Source organism: Pleurodeles waltl, chromosome 9 (assembly GCF_031143425.1).
Source record: "Pleurodeles waltl isolate 20211129_DDA chromosome 9, aPleWal1.hap1.20221129, whole genome shotgun sequence".
NCBI classification, from domain to species: Eukaryota; Metazoa; Chordata; class Amphibia; order Caudata; family Salamandridae; genus Pleurodeles; species Pleurodeles waltl.
The window spans coordinates 403,379,045-403,401,987 of NC_090448.1; the positions used below are offsets into that span (position 1 = coordinate 403,379,045).

A 22,943-nucleotide genomic window follows, 5' to 3' on the forward strand; every position below is an offset into this window, starting at 1 on the left:
CCTTGCATCTAGTAGGCTTTCTGCCCCTGGGGAGTGGATCGGGGGTAATTGCTCCATCTGCCCTCTGGCGCTCCCCCTTATGACAGTTTCATTTAAAAAAAAAAAAAATCCCTGGTGTCTAGTGGCTTCTGCCCCCCTGGGGGCAGAACGCCCAAGTCAATATAGGCCAATTTCCCTTCTGCATCGTGCTGGAAGCATGCTTCCAACGCAATGGGAGATGACCTCTGATGAGGTCAGCACGCGATCATGTGCTGATGTCATCAGACGCCACTGGGGGTGTTCAAGGGGGGGTCGGGGAGGAAGGGGAAGCGATTCCTCTTCCATCCCTGTTGCGGGGTGTGGGTGAGAGGCCCACGAGAACCGAGGCCGAGGGCGAGACCAGCTCATCCCAGGCACCGTAGGGGTTAAGGGTCTATTAGTTCTAACTTATAATTGTCAGATTAACAACTCTCCCTACAGTGTTTGTGAAATGTTTTCAAACTCAAAAGTTTATACTTAATGTTCTCTGATGTACCTTTTTCAAATAAACCAGTCAGGCCTATATCACTTGCTTGTTAGCACAACCAACTCAGGCCTTCTTTATTATGAATAATCCTTCCTAAAGTATAGTTATGCACTCACAAAATTACCAACATTTACAAAATCACAGCTGACAAAACAATACACAATCATTTTTAAAATGACATAACAAGAATTTTCAAAGTGAAAATCCTCGAGTCCAACAGTTTGTCACAAGGAATAACCAACAACAAAACCCTTGCCTATATATGGTAATCTGGGTGGTTCCAGGTAGCAAAATCCCTCCTAAAAGGGCTATTGGCTTGAACATATGTTTTTCACAATAAATAAGTCCTGTTTACTGCTTATATCATGACTTTTCATAATAAACATTTCAGGCTTTTATCTCTGATCACTGGCTCAAGTCCTGATGGACTTACAATTGTGCGTTGACAAGCCAGACTTACACGTAACAAAAAACAAGCAATCAAACACGCACCATCATTGATACACAAGACACACTCAAAGCACACACCCACAAAGAGGAACCTAGTGAAAGCAATACACGCTTAAGGAACTACACCTCTCGAATTCACATTTCATATTCTTCCAGGTTCTGGAAATTATGACTTACAAATCCTCTTGGAATCAGTACTACAGGAAAATTATTTGATAAAAAGTAAAAGGTTGGGAATTCTCAATGTATGAAGCATACATGTTTGCTTGGGCCTCTCCATTGTGTCAATATTAATACGGCAGAAAATCCTTTAAAATAAGTTATTTAGATTACTCGAAATATACAGAATTCAAACAAGTGTGTGAAACCTTTCGATAAATAAGAGTGGTGACAAGTGAGCAACTGCCAAGTAAGGCAGAAAAGAAGTGCAGGAATGTTTGGCAGAGGGAACATCTACGAAACAAATCTTGCTCAAGAGGGAACTGAGGCTTTCTGTGTGGGTTTGCAGACCATGCAACAGAACACTAAGCAAAAGAATACAAAAAAACAAAGCACAGACAAGAGTTGTGTTGCGTCTGCATTATATACAGATTAGGTTATATGGGTAAATGACATGTCTTCATGAGATCTGGCAGCAATCAGCACGCCCGTAGCAAAATCATAGATACTACAACCCAGCAGAACAATCAGAAAAATGAGGTCATCTGTCTGGAGGAGTGGCTATTTACATACGTAAGAAAGTGGGAATAGAAGTTCCAGTATTACACACATAAGAAGGCAAGCTTGTTATCAAACTACCTCGGTCAATGGTCATCCGATGCCAATTATCAAAAATATTTATATAAATCCCCTTCACCCCGCAAAGAAAAAAAAAGCATGAAAAAATAGCTGAGGTTTTACAAAACATTTTATTGTCGACCCAGATGTGCTATGGCTCCTAAGGGGGGACTATTTCTAACTAGTTGGTGAAAACATTTACATCAATGTGACAACAAGTCGAGGACTCAGGCCGGGATCTCCCCATAGTCAAGACCAATATTAAGGAATTTCGGAATGACTTCCTGCTGGCCAGCACTCTGAACAACTTAGGTTTCCAACCTATGAACAGTGGATTTACAAATGATCAGCCGTCTTCGTCTACTTGCATCTCGCGAACCAGAGTCAACACTGGCCTACATCTGGATTACAGCAGTTCACTTCCCAGGAATAGAAAAAGTTCATGTTAACTCTACCAACGACGGTGATCATGTGATGCGTAGGTGTCAGTTATTATCCCATGTCCAAGGGATCCAATTCCTCAGCTGGGCAATCAAATTGATATCATGGCCACTAAGAAAATCAGATGGCAACTACAACCTTTGGAAGATGATATGACCAACCTGATAAATTCATTAGCAAGGAAAACGGAGCCTCAACAGCAACCTGGCCTATTATCAGAAACAGTATATAGAAAGGTTTGAAAGTTTGGATACGCCTAGTGATATAATTATGCTGGAAACTGAATACTCCCTCAACTACTTCAGGGAAATTACTCAATTACAAAAAGAGCGAATTGTTGTGCCAAGTTTTTGACGAGAAATTGGGTCGGCACAAATTACACTAAATTAAGCACAGAGGGAATCCAAAAGAAAGAGCTCTTTCTAATTTATTAATCGATTGGAACTTTGTAATGTGTGCATGCACGTAGTCACTTTAGAGATACCTGTGCTCTAAAACAAAGCCTTATGTTATAGGCTGCGTTTAGGCAAAGTTATTTGCTGCTAAAATGTCTGTGTAATAGATCTTCCTAGCAAAAATGAGATAACATCTCTGCGAAGGATGGACCAAGCGCACAAGAATTGTTACGTCAGGGGTATGCTAACAGTGTGGATGATAAAATGGAGAGAATTTCGTCAGGAAGCAATGTAAAGAAAGTATTCCTTGAACTATTTTGCTCCACGTTGGAAAGCCGAAATGGACTGGTCACTATCGTATAAGGAAGAATTGGCAACAATATGGGTGTACAAGGTGCAGAACATTCCCACGGTAACGCAGAATTAAAATATTGGGAAGTAAATGCCTTGACCGAGTTTGTCAATGAAACGGAGGCAACAGGAATGGTTAGTTCCAACATGACATCCTGAACACAATGGAGACTTGCAGGCGTGTGGGCTTTCATGAGTTGAATAAGACCTTTTAAAGTGTACAGGTATCCATTGCAACAATCAGTGCATAGCGATCCTGTTTGCTTGCAATAGTTTAGCACTTAAAATTCCTCACCTGCTTACCACGAAAGTGATTTACACTTGGATTTATATGAACATTACACAATTTGTCATACATTTTATGAATGGAAGGAATACAGCAGTCTGCCTACTGGGCTAGATTTGTCATCAGTCATGTTCCAAAGAGTGATGTGCATATTATTTAATGAGACATGCGGTGCAGTTTTTTTTAATCACATGTAAATCTGACATAGGGATACATAGGAACAGGACTAACTTGGGAGGGATGGATGGAAGACTCTCTGGTATAATAATCCACCGAGATTGTATAATTTAAGTGTACATAGTGAAACATAACTGGGTCACATTACCAGCTAACAGAATATGCTTCAATGCTAGGATGGTAGGGGCTTTTGTGTATTTGGCTCCAACCAAATAACAAGGACGAACAATAACATTCTTTGGCGAAACAAGGTATCATGCCAAATAAATTCCCAAATTGTTCAGAAATGATTGGTGCTATGAGCACGGCTGCTCCGGAGACTATAAAATGTTGCTTGTTCTTTGGTGACTGAATGTTTACGGAAATTAAGGTGACGGCAGCATTTACGGATAAAGTGGGAAATTCTGAGGTGCAGGAGAAATCATTTTGACAGTGGCTACAACCAGGCTTAAGGCTATATGTGTAAACATCAGTTTAAACTGTCACCGTCCTACTGCTTCGACTGCACTGAGATACCAAAAGTAAATATTTGGTCATAGAAATAGGCTGCAACATGTTGGTGGTGTTCAATGACAAGCAGATTATTTTTACAGGGCATTTTGTACAGCATAAATTCAGATAATTCCCAACAAGTGTTGACTGTGAAAATAGCAGAATACCTCCAACTACAGCTTTGTCGGCATGTAGAATTGTTGGAATTTATGCTGCAGATGATGTACATTCCAAGGATGAACAATGCGGCAGTCAACTGCTCATCATAGCCATCAGTTTGCAAAAACAAAGTAAAAGCTTCAACAACTAGGCCTTGGAGTTGCACCTGTTGGTGCAGTAAGGTCTGCTTTCAGCAAGCAACAACAGTTAAGAGTACATGGGAGGAACTGAAATGGCTAACAAAGAAGAGAGTAAAGCAGAAATGGCCATAGGTTGGTGTGTGGCCATGAAAAATGTTGATGTGTTCATGCATTTTAAAACGAGCATTGGCAAAGACAATAGGTCTCGCTTGTGGGCGAGCTATTGCCATTGGTAATCGAGTGGGGAGGGTTAAGTAGAGGGTGGGTGAGGGGATGAGCGTGAAGGCGGGTGAGGGGGGATGAACGTGAGGAGGGGTGGTGAACGCGAGGGGGGGTGAATGGGAACGGGAGGGAGGGTGGGGGGGAACGGGAGGGAATGGAGGGAACGGGAGGGAGGGAATGGAGGGAACGGGAGGGAGGGAATGGAGGGAACGGGAGGGAATGGAGGGAACGGGAGGGAGGGAATGGGGGGAACGGGAGGGAATGGAGGGAACGGGAGGGAATGGAGGGAACGGGAGGGAGGGTGGGGGGAGGGAACGGGAGGGCAGGTGGGGGGAGGGAACGGGAGAGCAGGTGGGGGAGGGAACGGGAGGGCAGGTGTGGGGAGGGAACGGGAGGGCAGGTGTGGGGAGGGAACGGGAGGGCAGGTGTGGGGAGGGAACGGGAGGGCAGGTGTGGGGAGGGAACGGGAGGGCAGGTGTGGGGAGGGAACGGGAGGGCAGGTGTGGGGAGGGAACGGGAGGGCAGGTGGTGCCTGGTGTACGGGAGGGCAGGTGGTGCCTGGTGTACGGGAGGGAAGGTGGTGCCTGGTGTACGGGAGGGCAGGTGGTGCCTGGTGTACGGGAGGGCAGGTGGTGCCTGGTGTACGGGAGGGCAGGTGGTGCCTGGTGTACGGGAGGGCAGGTGGTGCCTGGTGTACGGGAGGGCAGGTGGTGCCTGGTGTACGGGAGGGCAGGTGGTGCCTGGTGTACGGGAGGGCAGGTGGTGACTGGGAGGGCAGGTGCGGGTGATGAAAGTTGATGAATGGAGAGGTAGCCATGGTGCTTCACCCACTTCGAGCCACTTTCATCCAAGGACTCACTTTGATCCTCTTGCCGTAGATATCCTTGGTGAGCTCACAGAAGACTACACTGAGGGTGGCTTTGGTGAGCAGCAGGAAGCAACCCCCGCAAAAGTGGTAGGTCAGGCAGGTTTTATCGACATTCTCCAATGACGATGAAAGGCAAACCTGAAACTAGACAGGAGGAGGGAGGTGAGGCCAACACACGCTTTAACAGGAGGAAGTGTGACGTAATGTGATAGGCAACAAAAATGTTCTCTCAGTGAAAGCTCCATGGGCGGGAATTTAGCACACAAAGGAAGGACATTTAGCACAATGCACCAATAAAAGTGAAGCATTCAAGAAAAGCACAACTGGCAAGAGGCGAAAGTGAAGGTGGCTAAAGTCCCTATACTGAACACAGCATGTCTCGCAGAGACAAGACACGTGCTGCCTAGGCTCGACCGGATGACCTGAAAATGAATAAAAAGAAATCACAACTTGGAGAAACATGGCTGTGCCTAGGTATTTGCAGGATATATATTTTTTTTTTTTTTAGCTCAAGCAGAACTTGGGTAGAAGCTTGACCCCAACAAAGTGGTTCCAGAAGCAGGTGACTCCTAGGAGTGATTGTACTTGGAGTCAAAGCACTGCTGATTTTTCACTAAGGTACTGCTCAGGTAGCATCCAGTTTTATTCTGGTGCCAGGATAATTGAAGGCTTGTGGCACCTCATAAATCTTTATAACTTCAGAAATTTCTGCAAACCTTTGACTGAGAAATACTTGCAAAGTGGGTAATCTAGCAAAAAACAGATACAGATTCGAATTATTTTAGTTACTCTTTCGAAACCCACTGGCCAGCTCTAAATGTTATACACATTTCTAATCACAAATGGGATTTACGTTGCATTAGCAATGTAACCACTTCCATTCAACGCTCAACAAAGAAAACTAAACAATTCAAAGTGCAAAAAGTATGAAGTCATTCTTAACAACGTAAGTGAGAAATAGAACTTCATTTTCGGGGGATTAGAAGCTGGCAGGAAAGAGAGAAGGCAAAGCCTACTGACTGTGAAACTATAAGTGGGACAAATGAGCGTGTCTGGTGCATTTGTAGACCTTTGGTTGTACCTTCCATGAAAAGAATCTTGGTTAAAACGTGTATGAGACTATGTGGTCTTGTGCTTTGTATCTAGACACATGAAAGGTGGCATATCATGAGTCACAAGCCAAAACTAAATGGGTGAGGAAGAAATGTAATGCACATATTTGTTGGGTTTGTTGGGCGTTAGGTGATGCCTCAAATGAACATATCAGTGGACTGGTGACCATACACTTCTGAGAGGCTTGGAACTTTTGCACTAGAGCCTTTTGTATTGTATTTGAAACAATGTTTTGGCGCTGTTGCCGACTTAGCATTTCAGATCTACGTGCATGGAACGCACTGACGAGGGAGAGACTTTTTATATAGACAGAATAACAGAGGCTTGGAGAGTGCACTTTATGGGTGCATAAGGGTTCTTTCTGTTGTTGCTCCACTATGGGCAAAACTAGGAATAAATTAGTATCACACTGACAAAGTGGTGTAGAATTTCAAGTACCTACTGTAGAACATACATCTATTCCACGCGTCTTAAGGAATGAAATGAAAAGTCCTGCAAGGTGATAATGTGGGGTGGGGGGTTCACAATACCAAGACACTGCACCTGAGATGATGGTTGCTAACACTAAATGTAGGCCATCTCAGAGTGGGTGTAAACTTGTCTGGCCCAAAAGCTTCTGGTCAGCCTAAATGCTCACATACACAGCAGTAAGATGAAGACAAAGCCATGGATCCTGCAGCAATTTAGATGGGCCACAGCCTTTGTCACCACTAGCTTGTAGGTTGCTACGGAGTGCCAGGTTTGGGTGCCTTTTTATCATTTAGCCCTACTACTAATGCAACTTCCATTTGCTACGTGTGCCAGTCGTTTTTGCCCTGCAGTGCTCCACTTAAGTACAACATTACGCTAGTTGTGGGGAGCTGTTTGCCTCCTGGGTGTGTCTGGGCATTCCAGCACATATTCCTAGGTCCATGACTCAGGATGGTTTATGGCACACTGAAACCCTTTGTGACCCTATCCAAAGTTCTGGCTAACTTTTGAAGTCTGGTGACTATGGGCAATGGATGAGTCTCCGTTTCAGGGTTCATCTAATTATCCCTTAGTCCGATGTGAATCCCCTCCTAAATTTCCAATAGTAACAGTTTAATTTGACACAGGAAGGCCTGACTACATGGTGACCTTTTATGCAAGTGCCGATTAATACTGTTTGGCTAGCCAGAACCTTGACATGCTTATGGGGTGTGATGGCAGCTGAAGGTGGATCATGATTCTAAACTCCTCCTGATATTCTCTGAGGTGAATGCCAAGCTAGCCACACTCACTCGCTTGTCATGCATGACTGATTGGGATTGGTGGGTTTAACCTGTCGTTTTGTAGTTGAGGTAGGGTTTGACTTTCTGAGCTGTGTTTCTTTCCCATGACTCAAGCAACGAGCTCGTGGTGGTGCTGTCTGAGAAACTTCTTCATTGCTTAGGATACTGCCAAGGTTCACAGCCTCACCATATCTTGAGCTGGCCAGAAAACTAAAATAACTTAAACACAAGTTTAATGCCCAGTTAGGTATCAAAACAACCCTAAAGCGGAGCCTATTTCTTGAAATATATTTCCAAGCCTATACATACAGAAACAATTGACTAAATTCCAATCACAGTTACACATGGCATGTTTCCCCAACCCAATTAGTTGCTGGATTCTGGTTCCCAGTTTCTCTGCACTCTCCTGTGTGGGAAATTAAGTTGTGAATCAGATGGAGTTGACATTGTTGTACTGGAGGCCGTTAAGGCAATCAGGAATTCACGTGGGTCAAGAGAAGAAAACTCCAACCAAAAACAAATAAAGTTGCTCTGCTGCTTGCAGCTGTTTAAGGAAGACTATGACTTCTGTCTAGATATGGAAAAATACCTGGGAGGGGATGTAATGTCAGAAAGCATTTGAAGAAAATATATGTACAGGAGATTAACCCCTTAGCTCCTGGGCCTCCCCCTTGACCCCCCCCACCCGTGCTGAGACCTTTTTGGGTTATTTGGGGTAGTTCGCACTTAGGCCTTCATAACTTTCCACATAAGCTATCCATGTCAAATTTGCATCCTTTTCCCCCCCCCCCAACACCCTAGGGATTCAAAGGTACCCAGAGTTTGTGGGTTCCCCTGGAGGAGACCAAGAAAATAGCCAAAATACAACTAAGATTTTGTTTTTTTCCAGAATAATGGGAAAAAAGTGCTGCAGAAGAAAGCATGTGTTTTTTTTTTTTCCTAAAAATGGCATCAACAAAGGCTTTGCGGTGCTAAAATCATCATCTTTCAGGAACAAGCAGACTTCAATCAAAAAAACAAATTTTTCAAAAACAATTTTGGCATTTTACTGGGCCATAGCCCATTTTTACTATTTTTTGTGCTTTTAGCCTCCTTCGTTAGTGACAGAAATGGGTGTGAAACCAATGCTTAATCCTGGACGGCTAAACATTTCTGAAAAGTAGACAAAATTCTGAATTCAACAAGGGGTCATTGTGTAGATCCTACAAGGTTTTCCAACAGAAAATAACAGTTGAAATAAAAAAGATATTGAAATTGAGGTGAAAAAAAGCCATTTTTCTCCACATTTTACTCTAACGTTTTCCTGCGATGTCATATTTTCAAAAGTAATATACTGTTACGTCAAGCTGGACTCTTCTGGTTGTGGGGATATATATGGCTTGTAGCTTCATCAAGAACCCTAGGTACCCAGAGCCAGTTAAGGAGCTGCACCTTTCAATGGGTTTTCGATGTCTACCGGGTGTACAGCAATTCATTTGGTGAAATCTAAAGATTGAAAAATAGGTATTGTAGGAAGTTGGCTCTGTATTTACTATTTCAAAGTAAGAAATAGTGTGTCCAAGGGTTCCCCTTAGAGGTAAGATAGTGGCAAAAGTAGATAATTCTAATGCTCTAATTTGTGGTAGTGTGGTCGAACAGTAGGCTTATCAGAGGGTAGTGTTAAGCATTTGTTGTACGCACACAGGCAATAAATGAGGAACACACACTCAAAGACTTACTACAGGCCATAGGTTTTTATATTGAAAAATATCTTTTCTTAGCTTATTTTAAGAACCACAGGTTCAAGATTTACAAGTAATACTTCAAATGAAAGGTATTTCACTTAGATACTTTAGGAAACTTCGAATAAAAGCAATATCATATACAGTCTTTGTAAAAATGGCAATAAGCTATTTTCAAAGTGGACACAGTGCAAAAATCAACAGTTCCTGGGGGAGGTAAGTAAAGGTTAGGTTTGGAGGTAAGTAAAACACTTACAAGTCTCAAAGTTGGGGCCAAGGTAGCCCACCATTGGGGGTTCAAGGCAACCCCAAAGTTACCACACCAGCAGCTCAGGGCCGGTCAGGTGCAGACGTCAAAGAGGTGCCCAAAACAAATAGGCTTCAATGGAGAACAGGGGTGCCCCAGTTCCAGTCTGCCAGCAGGTAAGTACCAGCGTCCTCAGGGGCAGACCAGGGGGGTTTAGTAGGGCACTGGGGAAAGGGGGGGGGGGGGGGAGTCACAGGACGTACATCCTCAGCAGCACAGGGGCAGCCGGGTGCAGTGTGCAAACAGGCATCGGGTTTTAGATAGGAAGTAAAGAGGGACCAAGGGGTCACTTCAGCGATGCAGGCAGGCACAGAGGGGGCTCCTCGGGGTAGCCACCACTTGGGCTAGGCAGAGGGTCGCTCCTGCACTGGAGTTCGGTTCCTTCAGGTCCTGGGAGCTGCGGGTGCAGTGTTGGTTTCAGGCGTCAGGTCCCTTGTTACAGGCAGTCGCGGTCAGGGGGAGCCTCTGGATTTCCTCTGCAGGCATCGCTGTGGGGGGGGGGGGGGTCAATTTGCGGGGGAGGAGGCGTTCGTCTCTGGTTACTCACGGGCTCGCAGTCACCGGGGAGTCCTCCCTGAAGTGTTGGTTTTCCACAGGTCGAGCCGGGGGCGTCGGGTGCAGAGTGGAAAGTCTCACGCTTCCGGCGGGAAACGTGAAGTCTTTAAAAGTTGTTTCTTTGTTGCAAGAAAGTTGCAGATTGTTGAACAGGGCCGCTGTTCACAGGAGTTTCTTGTTCCTTGGTTGCAGGGCAGTCCTCTGAGGCTTCAGAGGTCGCTGGTCGCTGGTCCCTGCTGGATGTGTCGCTGTTGCAGTTTTCTTCGAAGTTGGGAGACAGGCCGGTGGGGCTGGGGCCAAAGCAGTTGTCGTCTCAGGCTTCACTGCAGGGCTTCAGGTGAGCAGTCCTTCTTGTTAAGGTTGCAGGAATCTAGCTTCCTAGGTTCTGGGGAGCCCCTAAATACTGAATTTAGGGGTGCGTTTAGGTCTGGGAGAGCAGTAGCCAATGGCTACTGTCCTGGAGGGTGGCTACACCCTCTTTGTGCCTCCTCCCTGTGGGGAGGGGGCACAAACCTAATTCTATTGGGGGAATACTCCACTCACAAGATGGAGGATTTCTAAAAGTAAGGGTCACCTCAGCTCAGGACAGGACACGTTAGGGGCTGTCCTGACTGGTGGGTGGCTCCTCGTTGTTTTTCTAATTATCTCCTCCAGCCTTGCTGCCAAAAGTGGGGTAGTGGCCGGAGGGGCGGGCATCTCCACTAGCTGGGACGCCTTTGAGGCTCACCGCCAGGTTTTACAGTTCTTGCAGGGGGAGGGGAGAAGCACCTCCACTCAGTACAGGCTTTCTTCCTGGCCATAGAGTGACAAAGGCACTCTTCCCAATGTGGCCAGCAACATGTCTGGTGTGTGGTAGGCTGGCAGAAACTAGTCAGCCTACACTGGAAGTCGGGTATGTTTTCAGGTAGCATCTCTAAGATGCCCTCTGGGTGTATTTTACAATAAATTGCACACTGGCATCAGTTTGCATTTATTGTGCTGAGAAGTTTGATACCAAACTTCCCAGTTTTCAGTGTAGCCATTATGGAACTGTGGAGTTCGTGTTTGACAAACTCCCAGACCATATACTCTTATGGCTACCCTGCACTTACAATGTCTAAGGTTTTGCTTAGACACTGTAGGGGCATAGTGCTCATGCACATATGCCCTCAACTGTGGTATAGTGCACTCTGCCTTAGAGCTGTAAGGCCTGCTAGAGGGGTGACTTACCTATGCCACAGGCAGTGTGAGGTTGGAATGGCACTCTGAGGGGAGTGCCAGGTCGACTTAGTCATTTTCTCCCCATCAGCACACACAAGCTGTGAGGCAGTGTGCATGTGCGGAGTGAGGGGTCCCCAGGGTGGCATAAGACATGCTGCAGCCCTTAGAGACTTTCCCTGGCATTAGGGCTCTTGGTACCAGGGGTACCAGTTACAAGGGACTTACCTGAGTGCCAGGGTTGTGCCAATTGTGGAGACAAAGGTACAGTTTAGGGTAGGAACACTGGTGCTGGGGCCTGGTTAGCAGGGTCCCAGCACATTTTCAAATCGTAACTTAGCATCAGCAAAGGCAAAAAGTCAGAGGGTTACCATACCACGGAGGCATTTCCTTACAGGCATCAAGGAAACCTTTGGATTTCCAAAATGGGCACAAGATAAGGTCTTGATAAGCAGGGGATATTTACACATCTCTGTTTTCCGGGGTGCCCATACTAGCATGTGAATTACAGGGTGTTTCTCAAATAGATGTCTTTTTTACACATTGTCTTACATTTGAAAGGAAGAAATGTAGAGAAAGACAAGGGGCAATAACACTTGTTCTGCTGTTCTGTGTTCCCCCAAGTCTCCCGATAAAAATGGTACCTCACTTGCATGGGTAGGCCTAATGCGATCGACAGGAAACGCAACACGGACACATCACATTTTCACACTGAAATCTGATGTGTTTTTTGGAAAGTGCCTAGCTGTGGATTTTGGCCTCTAGCTCAGCCAGCACCTAGGGAAACCTACCAAACCTGTGCATGTTTGAAAACTAGACACCTAGGTGAATCCAGGATGGGGTGACTTGTGGGGCTCTCACCAGTTTCTATTACCCAGAATCCTTTGCAAACCTCAAAATTTGGAGAGAAAAAAAAAAAACTTTTCCCTCAGACTTTGGTGCTGCAAAGTTCTGGAATCTGAGAGAAGCCACAAATTTCCTTCCACCCAGCATTCCCCCAAGTCCCTGATAAAAAAAAGGTACCTCACTTGTGTGGGTAAGCCTAGTGCCCGCGACAGGAAATGCCCCAAAGATGGACACATCACATTTTCCCAAAGAAAACTAACCTGCTTTTTGGAAAGTGCCTAGCTGGGGATTTTGGTCTCTAGCTCAGCCAGTACCTAGGAAAACCTAACAAACCTGTGCATTTTTTTAAATCCCACACCTAGGGGAACCCGGGATGGGGTACCTTGTGGGTCCCTCACTAGGTTCTGTTACCCAGAATCCTTTGCAAACCTCAAAATTTGACCCCAAAAAAAAAAAAACACTTTTTTCTCACATTTCGGTGATAGAAAGTTCTGGAATCTGAGAGGAACCACAAATTTATTTCCACCCAGCATTCCCTCAAGTCTCCCGATAAAAATGGTCCTCACTTGTGTGGTTAGGCCTAGTGCCCACGACAGGAATAGATCACACAACAGTCAACGTTGGTCCTTACATGAGGGCAACTGTTGACCCTGGGGTGATCTATTCCTGACGTAGGCACTAAGTACAGGCACTCAAGTGGGGTAGCATTTTTATGAGGACAGTTGGGGAAGCACTGGGTAGTAGAAATGTTGTGGATCCAAGCATATTCCTGTAGCTTGTGTGACAAAAATGTGAGAAACAATTGAGTTTTTATTCAACATTTCACCTTTGCAAGGTATTCTGGGTGATAACACTTTGGGGAATCCACACAAGTCACCTCTGTAGACCCCCTCAGGTGCCTAGTTTCCCTAACTGTCTGTGTTTGGTAGGTTTCCCTATATGCCCCCTGAGCCCAGGACCAAAAACGCAGGTGCCTGCCTTACAAAACCAGGGTTTTTTTTGTTTGTTTTTTTTTTAGATAATTTTGATGTCTCCACAATACGACTTGGGCGGTGGAATTTGGGGCTGAACTAAATTGGGGAGCTCCCAAGAGAGCACTCTCTCTGTGTTTGCCTCCGCCTGCACCTGTTCTCTGGGTTGGGCTAACCCGCTATTGTCCCGCTGCACAGACTGCTTGCGAAGGGACAGTAGGACTGTCCTCATCAACTCCCTCATAATCAATGGAAGAGGAGTTATCAAATGGGAATCCTCTGACTGAAAAATCACTCCCAGATTCTGCGCCATTGTCTTATCCCTCAGTTGCTGTCTCAGTCTCTGATCCTACGCCAGAGCTGTCCTCTAAAATCCGAGTGAGGGTTTGAGCAACAGTCATCCAACAAGATGCCATCTCTGCTACAGGCTCAACTGTTGCTCTAAAACACTAGCCTACGTAGACAGTAACAAAATTGCTGGTGGGTGGGTGTGTGTGTCTGTGTGTGATACGTGCAACAGTAAAGGTCACCTTACCTTCTTCCCTCAATCAGCACATTCTTTCAAGACACACAAAAAAAAGACACACTATTACTTCACCTTGTCACATACCAATCGTCACAGCCTTTAGCGCCCAGTCCCACAATTATTATTGGCACTTCCCACTCCCATGACTTCCTTCTCGAATTCCCTCACTACAACCCAGCAAAAGTGCCCTTCATCTCTCCATAGCCACAACTCACATACATTTCATTTGTATTATTGCGCAGGTAATGGCTGATTTTACTAATCCTGTCAACTATTTACATAAAATACAGATTTGATCTTTGCAGTAGGCATATAAACCTTCTGCGCTACTTTATGGCATCAAAACAGCCACTAGACAAAAGTCAGACCCTTTTGTAGTAGAAACATCATCACAAGACTTACTTTTATTGCTGCCTAAAAGCTACAGTTGAAATGCGTCAGTTGAAGTATGTGCATTGCTTTGAAGAGACAAGCTGCAACTGCAAGAGAATATATATATAGAGAGAGCGAGAGAGATCACGTATATATGGGTGTGGTTTTCCTGAGGGCTGAAAGCAGCCAACGAGGAAACCACACACACGTTGACAAAAGTGATTGCTATCTACATAGATATATCTACATAGATATGTCTATATCGATATCTATATGTATCTGTATATCTATACATATCTGTATATCAATATCTATATGATTACCTATATCTATATGAATACCTATATCTATATATATCTATATCTATAGGAACATGTATATCTATATCTACGTCTATATCTATGTGTATATCTATATCTATGTGTATATCTATATGTATAGCTATATGTATATCTACATCTTAATTTTTAATAGCTGTATGGTTTCCTTGGGTGCCATAGTGGCCCCCAGGGAAACCATACAACTATTAAAAAAAATTATTGCCCCTGCAGGGGGGTGGCCCGTTTGCCGAAGGGGCCGACCACCCCCCAGGTGAAATCCCTGGCGTCCAGTGGGGTTTCCTGGACCTCAATCGCAGCACAGAGCCAGGAAACCTGTTCAGGAAGGCCTTGTTTGAAAGGGTAGAATTTCAAACGAGGCCTTCTCAAATGTCAGAGGAGCCCGTTTGGGCCCGTTTTCCCCACCGGAGCAGGAAAACAGACAATGACGTCATTGCGCTGTGCTGATGTCAAAAAGGGGTGGGTGGGGGTTAGGATCTTAAGATCTTGTGTGTCTCCTGGGGTTTTTTTCATTTAAAAAAAAAAAAAAAAAACTCTGATGCAATACATTGGAGGATATTTTTTTAACCCCCTCCCTGGTGTCAGCCAATGGTCGTGACCCGCACCAGGGAGGTACTGCTGACGCCCGCATTAAAGAGGTTAAGGAATTGCTTTCACAACATTGAAGTACTGAATTGTTTCATATGTGATTATAATTTTATGACATCTCAGATATAAAAATATCATAAGAATAACACAGCCATTTGCCTTCTCAATGTTTGTTATAGCCTTAGGCTAGTTGGGGGACGTCTGTGGGATCTTCAATTCTTCAAGTGCAGCATGCTTTTCTTATCCTATCTTAATCTCTCTCTCAAGAAAACCCTACATCTAGCTGATCTTGTGCAAATAACATATATGCGGCCAGCTACTGCATCCAACAGGACTGAGGACACAGCTTTCATTCACGTACGTTACAGGGATGCAAAATCTCCCTACTGCCTCCCAAAAACACAACCATCAGAAAATCACATCATATACTCTTACTTAAGCCAGAGACTGGCTCAAAAAAATCCAACCTCCCCCCACCCCCAGTTCACGCTCTCCTTCCTATCCAAACTAAACTGAGAACTGCATACACTAGTATTCTAATGGGACACTACCCTGCCGACAGTAAATGAGTCTTAATATTATGCCACAATTTTTTTTTTTTTTTTTAAATGAAAACAGTATCCTGAACACCATATAAATAACCTTTTATCTAACAGAAAATCGGCAATCAAGCCACAAAGCAAGAGTACAAGAAGTCGCACTTCAACCAGATTAACACCAAGAAATCATTCTTTTTTAGACAATCTGTTTCCCGAGACTTCTTATGAATCCCTTTACCGAAATAAAAAAGGAAAGCTAGATGTTTTACTGTAGGGAATCCACAGCTGGGACCTACCAGCATTTTTCATGCAGGACTATTCCATTTCGTATTGAGGAAGTAGAGAGCTGCAGACTTCTGTAAAAACTGCAGAGATCTCATCAAGCTTACACGGGGCTAATGCAAGATTCGTCACTTAGAGCGGTATCAATCTCAGAACTCTGAAACTTTCAATACTGCCTCCATCTGGCTAAGCAAGAGCTTGGCAACAACACAAATGAAAGAGGGGTACAGGCGTCTTCTTCAGACAGGAACAAAGTACGTCTTGGGAGAGAACACCTCAGAATGGACCAAAAATACATAGGTTTTGAACAGTGTACACCAGTTCTTTAAGTTTTACTCAAGCCAACAAACACGTACACTGAATTCACAGGCAGATATGTAGCGAGCACCCAAAGCTCCAGATGTGAGCCCTATCACCCAACTAAAAATGCAACTGGAGAGTGGAAACATGAAAAAAATAAGATCATGTTTCATGGTCCGATTTGGAATGCCAACACAAACTGCTGGTTTGGAAAGTATGCTAGAACGCATGTGTGAGCAGTTTAGGTTGGAGCATGGCACTATCTAAAACAGTGTGCAGGCAATTTGTATGCTTGTGCACACTAAGTAAGATCTACAGCCCATTAATTCCTGTCCAAGTTATGTGACAAAGATACAATTCATTCACACGCCCATGATACCCACTCCAACTGCCCTGTTCTAAGGAATGAGAATAAAAATATTTAGATTGAAGACTATACTCACCTATATTGGGGTGATTCAAAACCTTCATTATTCGTACTTCACGGAAGAGCTGAAACAAAACATTAAAAAACAAGATCATGTCAGATGTAGATTTCAGGCAGTGAAACTTGCAACAAACAACCAGGACTTTTTTTGGCTACAAGGCAACTAAAGTTACAATACGGGGTTGCAGGCTCAAAAATAGATCAATTTCTTGACCAGTGGCAGAAGATATGTGCAGAAGTTCAGAACGAGTTATGGTATCAATGAGAGGTATGATCTCATTAACACTATGAAGCGAAAGGATTCCAGCCAGAGAATGCCCAAGCACTGAGAAGTTATGTAACTCTACCGTCAGACTTCACTGTGGAATTCTCTACCCTTCTACAGTTTCCCATATCCTTAACCAAAGCAACAAGTACGGATAAAGCCAATAGGTCTCTGTAGTAACTGCACAATTCTGTATGACTTGTATAGTTCTTTATTTTTAAGGAATCTTCTTCCACATTAGTAGTAACTCCCAGCTACTAGTTGAACTAACACCTTTATCCAGAATTCATCCATCCCCATATTCTTCATTACATCATCAAGAATGCTCACACAATTCTTCTTTTACAAGCACATCTCTACACATCTTCCCATTACATATTTTAATGTTACCAAACTTATAAGCTCAAAAAGAAAAGTTTTTTTCCCTTTAAAATATAGCAGTAACAGAATACCTATAAAAATACTGATATATATATATATATATATATATATATATATATAATACAATGTTCACTACTCACTCACTGGCATTTTAACTTTGCACAAATGTCCTATACTCCACTCCTTACCACCATCCAATTAAACCACAGAATTCATTACCTTTGATATGCTCTGTGGTTTAAGAAGCTTGCTCTCACCTTTCTTCACAACCATATTTTCTCACTGCCACCCAGTCACCACTTCATGCAGATGTTCTTCACTCCCTTTCTGCTATCATAACTCATTTTATTATGTTTCTGTAAATTTGTCACCCTCATTTTCATACCTTCATGATCAACCCATACCTGTTTCTTCTCATGAAACCACAAAGGAGATTCCTTTGTTGCTGGCTGCCTCCCCTTAAAAAGCAATAAAAGGAGACACCCGTCATTGAAAGAGTTGGTATTCTACGTGCCCACATCTTGTTCAGATCCTCTCTCCACATCAGCCCATTTGCCAAAGAAAGTTGAATGCTCTACATAATTATTCGGTTAACTCTCTTCCAAAGCATTTGCTTGTGGCCGAAGTAATGTCACTCTATCATGTCTGATCCATAAACCTGTAAGAAAATCTGTCAAAGCTGGAGAAACCAACTGTACACCATTATCCATAACTAGGACTTTTGGTATTCCTTCTTCCAAGAATACTTTCCTTAGGAATTCTATAACATTGCTAGTTGCTATTTGCTCCACAGTCTTGACTACAAACCACTTACTATGATTATTGACTAGAACTATGAGAAAATTATTTCTTCTGCCCAGTCTATCAACAGGACCTAGAAAATTCAAAGCCAACCTTCCCCATGGTCCTGCAGGAAATTGCATGCACCCAAAGATGGTTGTCTAACAACTTTGAATTTATCACTATTGCTACACGCTTGACAGTCATTGACAATTGTTTCTACATCCTTGTCCATCCGAGGCCACCAACAGAATTGTCTCAACCTCCTCTTCGTCAAACTCCTTCTAAATGTCCTTCATGCACAATTTTTAATAACCTTGTCCTCAATGCCATAGGAGGAACAACCGTATGGTGCCTAAAAATCTTCTCATCCTGAATACTCAACTCAGCCTTTACTTCACAATACTGGCTCAGATTTCCATGTAAGACAGTTGTTGCCTGCCAAACACTACTTATAAATCTCTTTAAATCCTCATACTCCTCTCGTCTGCAACAACTGCATCATTCCATTCTTCCTGCCCTACGACGAATTCTCCATCAACGGAAAATGCCTGCGACTCCATCACGCATGTAAGTGAAATTTCTTCTGGAATTTCGTCCACAGGCATGCGTGACAATCAATCACTACATTTCTCTTTCCTCTTACAAGCTCAACAACAAAATCAATAACTAATCAGCCATCAAGAAATACGAGGGGTTACACTCCTTTCTAGCCCCCGACCACATTTGAAGATTTGCAACAAAGGTTTATGGCCAGTTCGAAGCACAAAAGGTAATCCCCACAGGTAATATTTAAAGTGGTTTATACCCCAGCAACAAGCTAATGTTTCCTTCTCAATGGCACAGTACTATCGTTCAGCCGCCTGTAACCATCGCAATGCAAACCCTAAAATTCTCTCCTCATTACTCAGCGTTTGAATCAGCACCACACCAAGACCCACTCCACTAGCATCACAATAGTTTTTCTATTAACCTCAAAGTGCCCCAATATTGGAGCATGAGCAATCAACTGCTTAATCTTAGCAAATGCAAGTTAAACATTCTGCTCCCCATTCAAACACTGTACCTTTCTTTAACACTCTCATAGGTTCTATAACGTCAAAAAAATTATGCACAAATTTAGAACAGCACTCAGCCAGTAGCAGAAATGACCTTAATTGGTGTTTGTTGCATGGTTGTGGAGCATCACTAATTGCTCTTACTATACTCTTCTTGGGTTTTATTCCTTAGTCAAATATCTCGTGTCCCAAATAATTTACTCATTCTTTTTTTTTCTTGGTCAAACCATGATCCTCAATTTTTTCCAATACCTCATCATGTTCTCTCAGGGATTTTCCCATTACTATTATGTCGTCTTGAAAACATAACATTGTCTATTCCATGAAAAATTTTCTGCATTATTCGCTGAAACACAGCAGATGCTGACGCCAGTCCAAAAGGAATTCTACAATAACGATACACCCCCAAAGGTGCGACAAAAAAAGTTAAGGAGCGAGATTCAGGATGCAAGTTGACCCAATATGCTGCTGACATATCCAACACGCTGAATACCTTACCACTACTCATCATACTCCACATTTCTGCAATATCAGGCAAGGGTTGTCTGTCCACCCAAATGTTTCTATTGCGATCCCTCAAATCTATACACAAACGGATCTTGGTTCCTTCTTTTGGGGCCACGACTATAGATGCCAACCGCTCAGATGACTACTGGTTCTATTATTTTTTCCTCTCATAACTTGTTCAATTCTTGCTGAAATGGTTGTCTCATTAGGAATGGTACAGGTCTCATTTTACGAGGGACGAGTACAGCACTTTTCTTTAAAATTATTTGCTGTTTACACTTTTTTTTTTTTAGCTTAACCAGTTTATTAGTAAAAACTTTCGGATATGTACCCATTAGTTTTTCACACCATTCTCTATGCATCTTGATTTTCCACATAACTTATAACCATTGATTCTACAACCATAACTGGCTCTTTGGCATTGGGATCAAGCACAATATTTAAATCTTTCTGATGACGCCACCCTAAGAGGCACGATCCCTCGTTAGTTACTTATATTTTTCCATGCATACCATTATTTCTAAACAAAATATCCATCCACTGTATCCCTATGTCAGTTCTCTTCCCACCATATCCAACTGCTTTTACATTAGCCTTTTGTAAATCTCCAATCTGTGTTTTTAAGACACTTTCATAGATCTCTTTGGATATTAAAGTAAACAGACTTCCTGAACCCACCAATACTTTCACAGTGGCAGTTCCCAGTATTATATCACAATGAGGCTTCTCTAGTTTATCTGAACTTTCTCTTTTAAAATTCCTACCACTCATACTCTCCTCGTTCTGCTAAATCGATTTCTCTGTCAATTATGGTTAAGATTATTTCTTCTTGATCTTCACTTGTATCTTTTATTGTTTTGACACTGTTGCTTTTCATCTTCCCCTTCGACCTACAAACTTTTGTCAGATGACCCCTTCTTCCACACAATCTACATGTCATGGTCCTTTACTTCCACTGTAGTCTCTTTCTCAGAATTCTTCCTATATTTTTTAGTCATCTCTATCTCTTCCATCCACACATCAGTATGCTCCATACTCCTTGCTATCTTGTATGGATTCTTCTAGAGAAGGATCAACAGATAATCTTTCTTACACTTTCTTGTTGTTTGTACAACACACTATTTGATCATGTATTAAAGAATTGTTGAACTCCCGGAAGTCACATGTCACCGCTAACCCTCTTAGGGTCGCAACATGAGTCATTATATCTTCATCATGACTGCGTATGAGAAAAAATGTATGTCTTTCAAATACTTTGCTTACTTTTGGTGTAAAATGTTTTCCCAACATCTGTAGTGACATTTCATATATCTTTATGGGTTCTCCTTCCCCCATGATATCTCAGGCAGATCTTCGTATATTCTTCTTTCTTTTGTTCCTAAATGGTGTAACAAAATTGCTTGTTTTCTTACAGGACCGTATTTGTCGGCCCCTATAGCCAATATATATGTAAAAAAAAAAAAAATCTCCATCTCTTCCAAGCAATTGTTGGGTCCCCAGATAAAGGTAAAAAACACAGTTGTGCTGTTAAGCTTTGTTCTGCCATACCTGCAAAAAAAGAAAAAACTACCACAAAATACTAAAATAAGTCAAATTAATAAGCTAAAATAATTATATAAAATAACTATTTAAAATAATAGATAGTTTTTCTGTTACTTGTTTCAAGCTTCATAAGCATTAATTGTAAATGTAGTGTTCTGTAAGGAGGTAGTCTTTCTTCCGTCTCCATTTCATAGTAGTCCTTTTGATATTACTGTTCCTGAATCAGGGCCGCACTGGGACATCTATCTGAGGTGCACAATACCCTTGGAGGGCTTCACAAGCACTGTATAGGTGTGTACACGTTATTTCAATGCATCTACCGATGTTGAAATGTTGCTAAATTCCAGCACTGAAATGTGGAGCGCGTTGAGGAACTAGTGTTCAGCACGTGTAGCACTTGTCCAGCGCGCAGTGGCAAAAGAATATCGATGCTGTGCATGCAGTGATAATTTTAAAAATCAATATATCACTGCATGCAGTAGTACATATATTGGAATGTGGCACGCAGTGAGATTTCCGTCAAAATTTCAATCAAAGATCAATATCAACTAAAAACTGTCACATTTAGGAATTTATTTTGAATCACTACAAATCGACCGGTGGTAGTTCAGATATGAACCCGGTCACATTTCTGAGACAATAGCCTCAGCAATTAAAAAAATGTCTTGCTGAATTATAACTGCTTGTCGAATCCAAGTATTAATATACAGATATAGGATTGACAGACCTACAGTTTCCTTCTGTTTCTTCCTTCTTTTCTTTTTCTTCACATGTGTTCGTTAGTCCCGTCTAACTAGACCAGGGGTTGGGAGTTACTGATATGTTCTCTGCGCAGAGTCCCTCGTCGCCACATTTTGTAGTAACTGTGCAATTCTGTATGACTTGTAGAGTTATTTTTTTTAAGAAATTTTCTTCCACAACAGTAGTAACTCCCAGCTTCCAGCTCCACTAACAGCTTTCTCCAGGATTCACCAATCACCACATTCTTTATTACTTCAAGAATGTTCACACAATTCTTCTCTTACAAGCACATCTCTACAGTCTCGCCTTTGGGACCTATTGGTTTTGCCAGTGGTTTTTAATGGTGTGCAGCATCCCCGATGTTGTGCATAGTGGGCAAAGAAGACACTGTGGGCCGCGTCATATTGCAGGCACACACAAAACGTGCATGCTTAGAAAATTCTGCAGGCAATTTATTTTTCTTTATTTGCCAAACTGAGTTGGATTAGTAGGTACAAAATAAAGTGAGCAAAAGTGATATTTCCCACCACCTTTAAATGGGTGAGAGGCAGCAATGCAGGAGGCGCAAGCAACACAGGGTTTGGGGGAAGTGTAAACAACAGTGACTGCTTGGTGGGGGAGAAAAGCAAATATGAGAGAGTAACATGGAGCATGAAAGGAGAAAGTAAACAGGCAAATGAGAGAGCAACGTGGAGCTGTGGGATAAGCACAAAGTCCTACAAGCCTAAAAACCTAAAAAAAGCAACAAGTGCAGCCTATTTTTATTCCTAAACCTGATGAAAGATGGCTAATCGTAATATACTCAACTCAAACATGGAAAATGCTCCTACACCTCTACACTACAAGCTCGGACATCCTTTAAGTCTAGTTATAAGAAGGTTTATAAATCAATGTTCCCTCCAAGCAAAAAGATTGACGTTTCACACCGCAGCAGCACGGTGAAAGGTCTTTAGTCAGCTTTATTTTCTACAGCTAAGCACTCAAGTCAGCATTGAGCAAACATTATTCAAGAAAGCTTTATCACCAATATTCTCCACAAGAAAATAATGCACGGTTCCACAAATCCAACCT

The 22,943-nt window shown here is 42.9% G+C and overlaps 1 protein-coding gene across 10 annotated transcripts in view; it reads right to left on the bottom strand.

Annotated features, from left to right (window-relative positions):
* Window positions 1-22,943, bottom strand: part of MARK2 (microtubule affinity regulating kinase 2) — a 603,936-nt gene that overhangs the window by 315,264 nt on the left and 265,729 nt on the right. For all 10 annotated transcript variants that reach the window (XM_069207129.1, XM_069207137.1, XM_069207134.1 and 7 more), the window contains exon 4: window positions 16,615-16,663. In XM_069207129.1, the coding sequence (XP_069063230.1) occupies window positions 16,615-16,663 (49 nt within the window). The remainder of the gene's footprint in view (window positions 1-16,614; window positions 16,664-22,943) is intronic.